This window comes from Myotis daubentonii, chromosome 7 (genome assembly GCF_963259705.1).
Source record: "Myotis daubentonii chromosome 7, mMyoDau2.1, whole genome shotgun sequence".
Classification (NCBI taxonomy): Eukaryota; Metazoa; Chordata; class Mammalia; order Chiroptera; family Vespertilionidae; genus Myotis; species Myotis daubentonii.
In genome coordinates this window covers 10,518,299-10,532,726 of record NC_081846.1, presented here as the reverse complement: position 1 = coordinate 10,532,726, position 14,428 = coordinate 10,518,299, and the positions used below count along the sequence as shown (strand labels likewise).

The 14,428-nt window shown below is 45.7% G+C and overlaps 2 protein-coding genes across 4 annotated transcripts in view; both read right to left on the bottom strand.

Annotated features, from left to right (window-relative positions):
* Positions 1 to 6,436, bottom strand: part of BMPR2 (bone morphogenetic protein receptor type 2) — a 125,408-nt gene extending 118,972 nt beyond the window's left edge. The window contains exon 1 of one of the 3 annotated variants that reach the window (XM_059702809.1): positions 5,350 to 6,436. In XM_059702809.1, coding sequence (XP_059558792.1) covers positions 5,350 to 5,425 — 76 coding nt within the window. In that variant the 5' untranslated portion in view covers positions 5,426 to 6,436. The remainder of the gene's footprint in view (positions 1 to 5,349) is intronic. The other 2 variants (XM_059702807.1, XM_059702806.1) reach the window with 2 other exon arrangements.
* LOC132238796 (protein FAM246C-like) lies at positions 5,747 to 6,852 on the bottom strand. Its single transcript, XM_059704850.1, has 2 exons — positions 6,230 to 6,852; positions 5,747 to 5,990 (listed from the first exon to the last, which is right to left on the bottom strand). Exons 1-2 carry the CDS (start codon positions 6,850 to 6,852, stop codon positions 5,747 to 5,749), a joined length of 867 nt encoding a protein of 288 aa, XP_059560833.1.
* Between the last annotated feature and the right edge of the window lie 7,576 nt (positions 6,853 to 14,428).

The window sequence follows — 14,428 nt, the reverse complement described above, 5'->3', positions numbered from 1 at the left end:
GACAGGTTTCCCCAGAGAGATGTTACCCTTCCCTCCAGCCTGGGCCCCAGAATGAGACAAGCGAAGCAGAACAAATGCTTATTGTTGTATATACCACTATGATTTTGTGGTTTCCAATTATTATCCAGCAAAAGCTGATAAAATATCACAATATTTCAAAGTCCAAATAAGATTAATTAATTATATATAGCAGTGGTCCTCAAACTTGCCTGAGTGAGAATCTTTAGGGATTTAAGTTTTAAAAATATATATAGGCCCCAGAGAGATCCATTCAGTACATCTACTGTGGGGCCAGGAATACACATTTTATTAAGAAGCAAAGGTGGCCCTAACCAGTTTTGCTCAATGGATAATGTCGTCCTGCAGACTCGGGGGTCCCGGGTTCGATTCCGGTCAGGGGCATGTGCCTTGGTTGCGGGCATGTGCCCAGTGGGGAGTGTGCAGGAGGCAGCTGATTGATGTTTCTCTCTCATCGATGTTTCTGGCTCTCTATCCCTCTCCCTTCCTCTCTGTAAAAAATCAATAAAATGTATTTAAAAAAAGAAGTAAAGGTGCCTAGCTGGCATGGCTCAGTGGTTGAGAGTCAACCTATTAACCAGGAGGTCATGGTTCAATTCCTGGTCAGCATACATGTCCAGGTTGTTGGTTTGATCCCCAGTGTGGGGAGTGCAGAGGCAGCAGATCAATGATTCTCTCTCAGCATTGATGTTTCAATCTCTCTCCCCTTCTCCCTTTCTCTCTTAAATCAATAAACATATATTTTTTTTTAAAAAAGCAAAGGTGATCCTGTTGTAGTGCCCACATCTTGAAAAACACTAAAATAAAAAATACTAAATTTCCAGTTCCTCAACAATATTCATTAACTGCTCAAGAGCACTAACTAAATAAGTTAATCTTTTTTGAGAATGTATGTGTTCATTAAAAAATGTATCTAAAACTGAAACCTGTCAAGTGAATTCTTTCAAATGCAGGAAGAATCAGCTGACATTGATGCCAATTCAGCCATGGACACATCTGAGCCAGTCAAGAAGGAAGAGAATTATGATGTGATGTAGGACCCTGAGTTCCTTAAGAGTGTCTTGGAGACCCTTCTACGTATGGATCCCAACAATGAGGCCACTCAAAATGCCATGGGGGAAAAGAATGCCATGGGCTTCCTGGCCTCCTAGATTACCAAGGATGGTGTAGGAGTCAGGAGTGAGTCTCCCCAAAATGAGCCACCTTAGCATACTGATTATTTCGATACGATAATTAAAGCCCAACAAACTCAAAAAGAGTTTACCACCCCTTTACCTGCCTAAAAAGATTCAGATAGAAAAACCTGCTTCAGGAAGGGAACCTTAGCATTTATGAATTGTCTACTTGCCCCCTCCTTAGTTCAGAATGACATATAGCCCTAGCCCGTTTGGCTCAGTGGATAGAGTGTCGGCCTGCGGACTGAAAGGTCCCAGGTTCAATTCTGGTAAAGGGCACATGCCCAGGTTGCAGGCTCAGTCCCCAGTAGGGGGACGTTCAGGAGGCAGCCAATCAGTAATTCTCTCTCATCACTGATGTTTGTATCTCTCTCTCCCCCTCTCCCTTCCGCTCTAAAATCAATTTTAAAAAAAGAATGACATATGTACCTCATTTGCCTGTCTTCAGAATTTTCATGCTTATGTGAATTTACCATGCACATGTACTAAAATATTACTTTCTCGTAAATCATTTTAATTATTCAACAAGCCAACTAAAGGGATAAAAAGAAAGTTTCCTAAGCCCTGACAATGTCAAGAATAAGAAGGACAGGAACTAAGACTGGAAGTAAAGGGTAATTAAACCTGCACAAGGGATTGCATCGGGTGGGGTGGGATATAGAGCTAGATATGTTACCTGTAACTATTACCACCTAAATAAAGCGTGACAACTTTTTTTTCTCAAAGAAAGAAAATTTTTTTCTTACAGAAGCTGACCCTTAAATAAGTATGGTATTGTACTGTATCTTTTTTTTTTAAATATATTTTATTGATTTTTTTACAGAGAGGAAGAGAGAGGGATAGAGAGTTAGAAACATCAATCAGCTGCCTCTTGCACACCTCCCACCGGGGATGTGCCTGCAACCAAGGTACATGCCCTTGGCCGGAACCGAACCCGGGACCCCTCAGTCCACAGGCCGACACTCTATCCACTGAGCCAAACCGGTTAGGGCAAGTACTGTATCTTTTTATTAAAATAAAGAATTCATTTATAAACCAAGAAAGCACATCATATTTTTATAAATTCCAATGTTTTGAATACACATTGTTTAGAATTAAGGAAGCCAAGAACTAGATAGAGTAAGTGGGAAAGAGGGATTCAAATTAAATAAAGGATTGCCCTGGCTGGTTTGGCTCAGTGGACAGAGCATCAGCCTACAGACTGAAGGGTCTCAGGTTCGATTCCAGTCAAGGGCATATATGCCTGGGTTGTGGGTTCAATCCCCAGTGGGGGGCATACAGGAGGCAGCGGACCAATGATTCCCTCTCATCACTAATATTTCTAACTCTCTCTCCCTCTTCCTTCCTCTCTGAAATAAATAAAAATATTTTTTAAATAAATAAATCCTTTATAATAAAAGCCTAATATGCAAATCGGCTGAACAGCGGAAAGACTGGCGGAACAACCAGTCACTATGATGCACACTGACCACCAGGGAGCAGACGCTTAACGCAGGAACTTCCCCCATCCCACAGGCCTCAGGCCAGCCAAGGCAGGTGCAAGCAGGGGCCCCCGATAACCCTGCCAGTTGCCCCACAGGAGGCGGCGAAAGGCAACTGCGGCCAGGGGCGGTACCGGCGAGCAGGCAGTGCCAGACCAGCCAAGGTGGGTGCCAGCAGTGGTCCCCAATCACCCCACTGGACACCCCACAGATCTACCCTGATCACCAGCCAGGCCTAGGGACCCTACCCGTGCACGAATTTCATGCACCAGGCCTCTACTAAATAAATAAAAGATTTAACTATGACTCCCAAAGATGAATGTGGTATCAGTGTGCCTTCCAGTATTTTTTCCTTTCAGCTACACTATTTATACCTGTTTGGTTACATCACTGCATCTATGTATCCCCAAATCTACACAGCCCCTCTTTAGCTACCTGCATTTTATGAAACTGTACTAGCCACTCCAATATTAAGCAAAGCAAACTTTTACACATTTAGAACCATGACATTTGCATGCATAATCACTGCAGTACAAAGACCATGTCAAGTGTCTCTACATCTTTGCAAAGGCTGATCTGGTGAAGGCACTACTCTATCTCATGTTCCCAATTAGAGTGAGAAGTTGTTGTTATCATTAATGTTGTAAGTAAGAGTCCGGGCTATAATCCTGACTCCACAATTTACTGACTGTGTAGAGAGTTATTTAAATTCTCTGTTCTTCACTCACCCTCTCTGTAAAAAGAGCATAATTAAGCCTGCAGTATAGAATTGAGGATGAAATGAGAAAATACCTGTCAAGCTATTAGAATAGTTGCTGGCACACAGCAAGCACTTAATAAATACTAGCTGCTTTATTATTATTATTATTATTATTATTATTCTGAAATCCAGCTTCACAAATGTGGGCATCTGCTGCTATGTAATACTAAAGAAAAAAGAAGTCTAAACCACTTTTTAAACAGTGATTCTTTTAACCCATCCCTTTTAAGGGACATTATTCTAATATTTTATTTACTAAATAGCCATTAAATTTATTTTTAAATCAATGTTCTTTCTCTTATTTTATCAGTTCTGATCACAAAATAATAAGCCTGTCAACCATAAATGAGAATCTAGATGCTAAAAAGGTAAAAAATAACAAAGAACACTTAAAAGTCTGTGCTGTGAGATTTCTGCTCTTAGAATGACTGCTTAAGCTTAAGGCCTTTTACTCACTACATATTTTACAGCAACCACGTGACCTATGCCTAGAGAATTTAAATAGCTAACACAATATAAAGAAATCTAATAAAAAATCATTTTTTTAATCCCAAAAGAACTTGTAGTGGCTAATAATATTAAAATATAAGTTCACAAATATATTCAATTCAGAAATTCCAATTATTTTAACACAACTATATAGATGTGTCATAAACATAATAGACATTAATAAAAAAATATCAACAGCACAAAAGGAGACTTCAAATTTTCTTTTAGTATTTTCTCAATGCAGATTTTTTTAAATGGAAATAAGCAAGCAATCCCTGTCTAACATGGCAATGAGAAATTTATTGAATTTGAAAAGTACACTTATAAAAATAAGAAAGTAATTGAAAACTGTCATGTTGTCCTTGACTCATTTTTAAAGGCATAATCCATTTGGCCACCCTAAACCAAATTGAAGGATTATATGTACAATTCACTCCTGAAATTTTCTAAAAAAACCTATCACCAAAAGACTGCTTGAAAAAGGAACATGAGGCTTTCTTTAAGGTGTCTTAGGACTAAAACCAAACTATCCTAAGGGAAGGATGGCTACCATTTCTCTTTACAATTCGGTAAAATGACAAAGAACTTTCAGACTCAAATCTCCTAAGAAGTCTGATGCGAGGTCAAAGTTGTCCCAATGACAAGACAGCCAATAAATGCCAGACAACTAAATGTAAAGAGATCGAAAACCCTTTTAAACCCAACAGCAATTCCCAAAGCATAGAAAACACCAGGGTCCGGACCGAAAGACGGACATACTATGACTCAAATGCTCTGGAGTAAAGTAACGCTAATGATACTACACTTCACAGGATTATCCGACCTATTAGGAACCTCGCAGTCATGGCTTCCTCAACGCTGTACTCAACCCATTCAGTAACATGTTTGAATAATGAAAGGAACATGGATTCCCCAAGGGTGATCTAAATAAACCTAAAACTAAGGTTCCAGTGTGTGCTCCATAGCCGATGTCCTTTTTCCTGTAAGCCAAATCCGCTTCTTTATATTAAATTTTAAAAAAACAACAACCACCACAACGAACTACAGCTCTGTTCCCAAAGACCTCATCATAGACACCATCCACTGGTGATTAAAATATTATTTTTAATCCTTGCATTACCTCACGGCTAAAAATGTCAAGAAACCACACCCAACATGTCTTTTCCCCGCCGCGGGAGGTGGGAGGGGGTGGGAAATGGGGGGAGTGGAGACTCGAAACGACAGGACCCCCGACAAGGTGACCCCCCGGAGGGATGGGCGAGGAGCGCAGGGAGCACGGTGCCCGCGGCTCCCTCCCCACCGGCCCGGGGCGCCGCGAAGGGCGACCGCAGGCCGCGGCCTCTGCGGGCGCCCCCCCTTTTCCCCCGCACCCGCCCCCCGCCAACCCCGGGACGAGTGGCCCCGACGCGCCCGCCGGGCTACTCACCGGCCGCAGCGCTGACCAGCAGGACGGCCCCCAGCAGCCAGGGCACCCGCCGGGGCCGCAGCCGCGAGGCCGTCATCCCCGGGCGGTGAGCCCCGAAGCGGGAGCGCGGAGCGAGGAAACACGGGAAGGAGGAGAGGCGGGCGCAGGCGCGGGCCGCCCGGGAGGCTCGCCTTCCCCGCCGGACTGGCCGGCCGGGTCACAGCGCCGTCTGGAAGGACGCTCGGCAGGCGGGAGGGCCGGGCCGCAGAGCGCTCATGCCGCCGCGGGGATCCCCGTTTCAGTCCTCGCCCTCGCGGCCGGGGGCGTTCCTTCGCCGGGGACGGGGTGCCTCGGCCCCCCGAGCGGAAGGCATGTCCGTGGGGGGAGACGCCGGGGGACGAGAAGCGAGCCGCCGCGATTATTTCCCTCGGAGTTTCACGATGTCGAAGAAGCAGCCGGGTCGGGGAGAAGACATAGCCGGGGCGCCGCGGGGTGGGGGGCCGAGGGACGCGACTAGTTCGTTCCCGGCGGCGAAGGCGAAGGCGAAGGCGAAGCCCGGCGGGTGAAGGCGGCGGCCCCCGGCGGCCCGAGGCGCATCGCCCGCGGCTCCGGGAGCGCAGGATTCCTGGCCGAGTTTCGCTCCGGCGCTGCCTTCACTCCGGCTTCAACGACAACAAACCCTCCTTCTCAAACGGGCGGCAACGGGGGTCTGGCTCCATGGACGAGTCCGCAGCCTCCGCGGAAGAATCCCGTGAGGGTATGGCCGGAGGGCGGCGGGGAGTGGGGGTAGGGGGGCCCGCAGGCTGGGCCCGGCGCCCCCCGAGAGCGCGGGCGGAGGCGAGGAGCCGGCGGCTGCCCTTCCCAGCCCGCCCAGTGCGCGGCTCGCTCGCTCTTTTCCTACTGCGGCCGCTCGGTCTCGCCTGAGGTAAATGCCACCATGGAAGCCGCGTCTTCGCCCGTCAATGGCTCCGGGGACCAGCGAATCACGAGCCCCGAAGCAGCAGCCGCCGCCGCCTCGTCAGCCCGCAGCTCTGGGCTCCGAGCGCAGCTGGGGCGTCGAGGCCGCGGGCGGGGGGCGGCGGAAGAGCGGATGTAGACGGCTGGGGAGGGGAGGCGGCGGGCGAGGCGGCGAGGCACGCAGCGCCCCTCCGGGAAGCACTTCCAGTGGCTCCGGGCAGAGGAGACACAAAGGGGGGAGTCGCCGCAGCTGCCAGTCGGCGGCGCTCCCGACCCGGGATCGCCCCGCCTCCGCCGCCGCCCCGCCTCCTCCTCAGTCTCCGGCTCTTCCCGACCTCGTCCGTCTCGGGCCTGCGGTGCCGCGCGGGAGGCGGCGACGGCGCGAGGAGGCCCGCACTGCGCCTGCGCGCGCGGCCCCTCCCGGCCCCGCCCCTCGCTCGGGGGCTGCCGGGGCGACTCGGCGGCCTCCGTGGGTGTCTCGCCCGAACCCGCGAGGGCGGGGTGGGGCCGGCGGCCGGTGATGCGGGCAGAAATGGCTCTCCTGCTTCCTACACACATTCCTTCCATAGGCGCACACGTGTCTGTGTGTGCGTGTGAGTGTCCCGAGCCGGGCGATCTAGACCCCGGCTGGCGTCGCGGTGTCCTCGGAGCTCGAAGGACGCGTGGAGGGGCAGACCTGCCCCCATTGTTTCCTGGAGCCGGAGCCTGAGGATGCAGACGGTCACGCCTGTCCCAGAACCGGAGCCCGTGGCCTCCGCGGCCTCCCCTCGCCGGCGGAAACAAAAGCCGGAATCGGAAAGACCCCCCTTAAACGGGCATTGAGGTCTTCCTGCTCTTGTCGGCGCCCCGCTCGCCGCCGGCGCCCGTTCCCGTGGCCCTGCCGAGCGGACCGGAACGCCGACCCCAGGAAAGGGCGCGAAGCCAGAAAGAACACGCTCTTCCCTTAAAATTCTGCGCAGCGGCCTGCTGTGTCTGCACATCTGTGCAGTGAGAGTGGGCCTTTATTCACGGAGGCCGAGGCTTTAGGGCGTTTTTAAGACACGGGGGGGTGGGGGGGGTTGCAGTAAGGAGTTGCTGCCTCGGGACCGAGTCTCCGCGCCCCAGGAAATCAGAAAAATCAGAAGGTCCTGTTTGTAGCTTCCTCGAATCTGGAAAGGATCGGGCTTGGTAATTTTTTAATTGCAAGATCCCAAGCAACCAGGATTGGGGAATAGATTCCACCCCCGCCCCCACACCACCCTCCACCTCCCCCACCCCCAACCTCGCCCTGCAGCCCCGACGCACGCCTGTGGGATCTGGCCGACTTGGGTGGGATTTTGCGGGGGGAGGAGAAGAGAGGTGACGCGCGTGGCGCCATGATCGGAAGTCTGGGTTTAATTCTGAGCTGCGAGGTGGAAAATTTGCGTGGGAGGGCAATTTCAGAGGTGAAGCCTGGCCTTCCCCTCTCCTGAGCAGAAGGGCTGTTCTGAAAGCTGGTTTTGCTGGTCTTTCATTCTGGCTACAGGCAATTCCAAAGGTACATTCACGGATACATGGCTCTCTGCTAGATTATTCAAGTCCCCTTTTATCTCTATCTGAGCTTGATGTAAAAAAATCTCCACATTCCTTTAACTAGTTGCTGTTATCATACTACATATCTTCTGTAATTAGGGGTTGTGTAATACCAGCCCAGGAGTCTCAGACTCTTTTTAATGGAACTATTTTTATACGGTATACCCTTCAGGCAGAGGGAAATAGTTCTATAAAGTAAAATCCCTTTAAAAAAAAAAAATTAGAAGGGGCATATGTTTTGGTTCATTAGTTTTATTAATATGTTTTGTTTTGCCCAAGAGGCCTAAAATAAGAAACTGGTATTGTCTTACCATTTGACTTTCAAGAAATCAGATCTCGCACTCCAGAGAAAAAGGATTTTAAGTATGTGAAGGTACAGAAGGTTTATTAATTGGGAGTTTGCAGTTTTTCAATCAAGTACTGGGACGGAGTCCTTGGTTATTCTCTTTTTAGTTGCATAAAAATTGTTCTAAGAAACAAGTATCCTTGTAAATTGTAAATATGTGATAAAGTATATAGAAAAGAAGAAAGGGTCCTAGAAAATTCACAAGAAAAAAAAAGACATGCCATGCCACTGACTTGGTAGGAATAATTAGTAGACAACCAGATAGGCAACCTTCTGCTTCTGTTGCTCCATTGGGACATGGCTATTAACTCACTATGAGAAAGAACAGGAGAGAACTAGAACTTGGCAATCTGCCCACTAAGACAAGACACTTCCACTCCAGTGAAAACAAAGGATTGGCCAGGCAGGCAAGGCTTGGTATCTGTACTAGTCAGGAGAAGCTACGTTGTAACAAACATCTCAGCAGCTGATTGCAACAAAGCTTTATTTCTCGCACTGTTACCTGTTTGACCATGTTTGATACAAGTCAACAGGTAGCCTATCACAGTGGGGTTCACTATGGAACAGACCCCTAAAACTCTGAGATTTTCATGCAGGAGGTTATTGGATAGATAGTGCTTCTAGGGACGATCTCTTTGGAGCGGAGGGTCACACGATCAGGCAGAGGGAGAAATTAAAGTGCAACACAGTTGTAAATGACGCTTTAACCCAGTCGTTCTCAACCTGTGGGTCGCAAGGCCTTTGGGGCTCGAACGACCTTTCACAGGGGTCGCCTAAGACCATCGGAAAACACATATATAATTACATATTGTTTTGTGATTAATCACTATGCTTTAATTATGTTCAATTTGTAACAATGAAAATACATCCTGCATATCAGATATTTACATGACGATTCATAACAGTAGCAAAATTACAGTTATGAAGTAGCAACGAAAATAATTTTATGGTTGGGGGTCACCACAACATGAGGAACTGTATTAAAGGGTCGCGGCATTAGGAAGGTTGAGAACCACTGCTTTAACCAATTCTGCAGAGAGCACTGAGGGGTGGACCTTCAACATTGTCCTAAATTGGGGCAGGGGCCAGGTCTTTATACCCTCACATCAACCAGTCATCGAACAGGTCTGCCCCTAGGGAAGGGAGACAACCTTGGGGTAGAGCGCTTTCTTTAGCCAAGAACAACCCCAGCCGAAACCGGTTTGGCTCAGTGGATAGAGCGTCGGCCTGCGGACTGAAGGGTCCCAGGTTCGATCCCGGTCAAGGGCATGTACCTGGGTTGCGGGCACTTCCCCAGTGGGGGATGTGCAGGAGGCAGCTGATCGATGTTTCTCTCTCATCGATGTTTCTAACTATCTCTCTCTCTTCCTCTCTGTAAAAAATCAATAAAATATATTTAAAAAAAAAAAAAAGAACAACCCCAGAGAGGGACCCAGCTGGCAGCCACCAACATCTCCAGCAGTTGGGAGAGGTTGTACTTGAGTCCTGAAGGGTAAATCTGGGTAGCTCAGCACAACCTTTACTACATGGACTCTGCTCCTTGTAGTTACTCAAGTCCCCCGACTAATGGAAGCTTCAAGAGACACATGCTTTCCAGATTGCCACTGTAGGAATCATGAGATGTAATTGCTGGTGCTGCAGTGTTTTGGTATGTCGGAGGAATGAAAAGGAGGCCAATTTATTAAAGCATAGGAGATTAAATTAGAGAGGTAGGCAGGTGCCACATCATACGAGGCTGGTAAGGCCATCATGAAGGTGTGGATCCTTTCCCTATTTGCTCAGTTCCATTCCCTTCCCTCTTCTTTTTACAGGGGCTGACTCCTTCAAACTAAATTTCCAACACTCCCTTGCATACTGGCTTCCAGTTCGGCCCAGCCAATGGGAGGCACAAGCTTAAGTAAATCCAAGCTCCTTAAAATGGAGCAGAGGCTCCCGCTCATTCGTTTCTTTCTTCGGCAAATATGTATTGTCCACTGCGCTCCAGGCTCTGTACGAGGCTACTTTGGACATAATGAGCAAAACTATCGAAGTCTCTGCCCTCACAGACCTCTGGGATACCAAAGAACTTACAGTTTCTCAAACACACATGCCTTTGTGCCTTCGCACTTTCTGTTTTGTCTGCCAAGAATGCCCTTTCCCCCTCTGATTATCTCATTAATCCTTTTTACCGTTCGACACCCAGCTCAGATTGTACTACCTCTGAGAAGATTCCCCTGACCCCACACTCCAAACAAAATGATTCCCTCTTTGTATTACTTTATTTTCGTTTTTATAATTTATAGTATTTTTATGATAAACATGCAAGAGCTTTACAATCAGAGAAAAATATATAGTTCACTGTTTTTAAAAGAACAGATATGAATGGTACCTGTATGGTGCCTGAATTTCAAATTAGACAGGTTTTTTGTTTTCTTCAAGAGTCATTTTCCTTTATTAAATTTTAGGTAACTCCACCTACCCCACATTAATTTCATAATCTGTCTTTTATACCTTTCATATGAATTAGTTAATAACATATTTTCTAATAGTTAATCCAGAAGACATCTGTTAAGAGGGAAAGAAATATGAGGGTATTGATTGGGTTTGGGACTTGTCCAAAAGGAAGAGGGAAAGAAATATGAGGGTATTGATTGGGTTTGGGACTTGTCCAAAAGGAAAACAGATACTGAAAGGAACGAGGGAGGAAGTGTGGACAAACTCGATCATTTCATACATTTTCCTGGGCTAGCCATGTCTGTGGCTAAGGCAGAATAGATTATCCTCATTTTATTTTGAAAAGTGAAGCACATGCATATCCAAAAATAAATAAATAAAAGCAATTAATCAAGTCTATATACCAAAAGACTGAATTAAAGTCCTCACCCTAGCCTGCGTCGCTCAGTTGTCAGAGCATTGTCCCAATATGCCAAGGTTTCGGGTTCAATCCTCGGTCAGGGCACATACAAGAATAAACCAGTGACCTGGCTGCTGTCAACCTATGTACCAGGAGGTCACGATTCGATTCCAGGTCAGGCTACACACCTGGGTTGTGGGCTTGACCCCCAGTGTGGGGCATGCAGGAGTCAGCTGATGAATGATTCTGATCTTTGTTGTTTCTATCTCTCTCTCCCTCTCCCTTCATCTCTGAAATCAATAAAAATATTTTTAAATATAAATTATTTTATATTTAAATATATAGTTACAGATTATATTATGTTAAATATATAATTATTTTTTTAATTAATAAAATTATTTCATGAAATAGTTGGAGCTAGTTGTAGTCCCTGGAGTGAAAAGCCAGGTAACTGAGGACACAAAATAAGGCAAAGATATTTGATTCTGCACAGGCGTCTTTATATCTTGAGGATTAGAAAAAAAATCATAATGAATATTTTTTTCTTACTGCACATTCTACAAATGTTTGATACTTTTTCTAGGTATTAAGTATGTCGCTATTATTCTCACCTAGATGCTGAGGCTGTGGCATAAACATTGCAATGCACAGAAGTTAAAGAACAAGACTGTCTTATGGCCTTGCATTCTAGTTTTTCTGGCTTTTGATAAATATTTATCTGGCCTCTCATAATGACCTCCAAATAACTGCTGTAGACTATCTGCTTGTGGGAATTACACAAATAATTTCAAGAGCAACTGAAACTACTGTAGTACCTTCCCCGCAACCTTCACCCTGTGTAAGATAAGTACATATTCATTCTTTTTAGAGGCTACTGAAATATAGAAATATTTACTTCAAAACTTACTTTCTGCTCCAGCTGAAAGTGGATAGAGGGTCAGCCTATGGACAGAAAGATCCCAGGTTCGATTCCAGCCAAGGGCACATGCCCAGGTTGGGGTTCAGTCCCCAGTGGGGGGAGTGCAGGAGGCAGCCAATCAATGATTCTCATCATTGATGTTTCAATCTCTCTCACCCTCTCTCTTCCTCTCTGAAATCAATAAAAATATATATTTTTTAAAATACTTACTTTCTTCTTTCTTTATCTAGAATTTCCCTGCTTAAAATTGGTTAGATATTTAGAGCTAAAATGTGGTGTTTTTATTTTCTAAATACAAAACTAATCATACTTAAAATATGAACCTCTTCCACTCAAAAATTCCTTTTCCCTTTAACTAAAACACCAATGTTAAACGCCCATTGCTGTAGGAAGTTGAATTATACAACAAATTTAGGATAAAATCTTTTTTAAAAAATTTCTTTATTGATTTTAGAGCGGAAGGGAGAGGGAGAGAGATAGAAACATCAATGATGCCCTGACCGGTTTGGCTCAGTGGATAGAGCGCTGGCCTCAGGACTGAAAGGTCCCAGGTTCAATTCCGGTCAAGGGCATGTACCTTGGTTACAGGTACATCCCCAGTAGGAGGTGTGCAGGAGGCAGCTGATCGATGTTTCTCTCTCATCAATGTTTCTAGCTCTCTATCGCTCTCCCTTCCTCTCGGTAAAAAATCAATAAAATATATTTAAAAAAAGAAAAAAAGAAACATCAATGATAAGACAGAGTCATTGACTGGCTGCCTCCTGCACACCCCCCACTGGGGACTGAGCCCACAACCCAGGCATGTGCCCTTGGCTGGAATCAAACCTGGGACCCTTCAGTCCGCAGGCCAATGCTCTATCCACTGAGCCCAACCAGCTAGGGCTAGGATAAAATCTTTGTCTAAATTTGGTCTCAAAGGTGTTCGAAAAGCAAGAAGACCACCCACTCTTTTTTATAGAAAGAAATCCAAGTTACACTTATAAAAATAACAATAAAAAAAAGGCTGAACATGGGCGGCTCATCTCAAAGCACGTCCGTATTTCATTTGGCATAAAGCTGACCATATCTCTGGCATCTTTAATATTATTTTGCTTCAAAACAATCATTGCCTTCTACTGGCTAACTCATTTCTCCTGGGGGGACTCTCTTCCAGTATATACTGTTCGTATTAATCCCATTTTTCATTATAGCGCTAGTTGGTGTTCTGTGATTAGAGCATCTGCTTTCACAGATTTGATTCCTGATCAAGGGCACATACTTGGGGTGGAGGTTCGCTTGGGACATGTGCAGGAGGCAACCAGTCAATGTGTCTGTCTCACATGGATGTTTCTCTCTTGCTCGCTTTTTCTCTCCCCCGCCCCCGTCACTTCCACTCTCCCTGAAAAAGCAATGGAAAAAATATCCTCAGGTGAGGATTAACAAAAAATAATTTTTTCAGGGGGGTTGTGCAGGAGGCGACTGATCGATGTTTCTCTCTCATTGATGTTTCTAATTCTCTATCCCTCTCCCTTCCTCTCTGTAAAAAATCAATAAAAAAATTTTTTTTTTTTTAAAGTTAAGCATAGCCAAACCGGTTTGGCTCAGTGGATAGAGCGTCGGCCTGCGGACTCAAGGGTCCCAGGTTCGATTCCGGTCAAGGGCATGTACCTTGGTTGCGGGCACATCCCCACTGGGGGGTGTGCAGGAGGCAGCTGATCGATGTTTCTAACTCTCTATCTCTCTCCCTTCTTCTCTGTAAAAATCAATAAAATATATTTTTAAAAAAAAGTTAAGCATACAGTAACCATATGACCCAGTAATTCTAATCCCAGGTATGTACCTAAGAGAAATAAAAACATGTCTATATGAAAATTTGTACATAAGTATTCACAGCAGCACTATTCATGATAACCATAAAGAATAAATAACTTGAATGGACATCAATTGATAAATGGATAAATTAAAGTGGTATGTCCATGTAATGTAATATTATTTAGCCCTAAAAATGTGTGAGGTACTGATACATGCCATAGCGTGGGTACACCTTGAAAACTGAGTGAAAGAAGCCCAACTCAAAAGATTATAAATTGAATGATTCTGTTTATATAAAATGTCCAGAATAGGCAAATGTAGAGACAAAGTAGATTAGTGGTTGCCTAGGGTTGAAGCGGGAAAGGGATTGGGAGCAAATGGGGAGTGACCAGTACTGGAGAAGGAGTTTCTTTTGGGAATGATGAAAATGCTATAAAATTGATTGTAGTGATGGTTGTACAATTTTATGAATACACTAAAAACTACTGAATTGTCCTATTTATTTATTTATTTTTGTTAATCCTCACCCGAGGATATTTTTTCATTGATTTTTAGAGAGAGTGGAAGGGAGGGGAAGAGACACAGAGAGAGAAACATCCATGTGAGAGCTCTCTCCCACATGGGCCCTGGGGATCAAGCCTGCACTCGAGGAACATGCCCTTGACCGGAATCTAACATGGGACCCTTCAGTCAACAGGCCAAT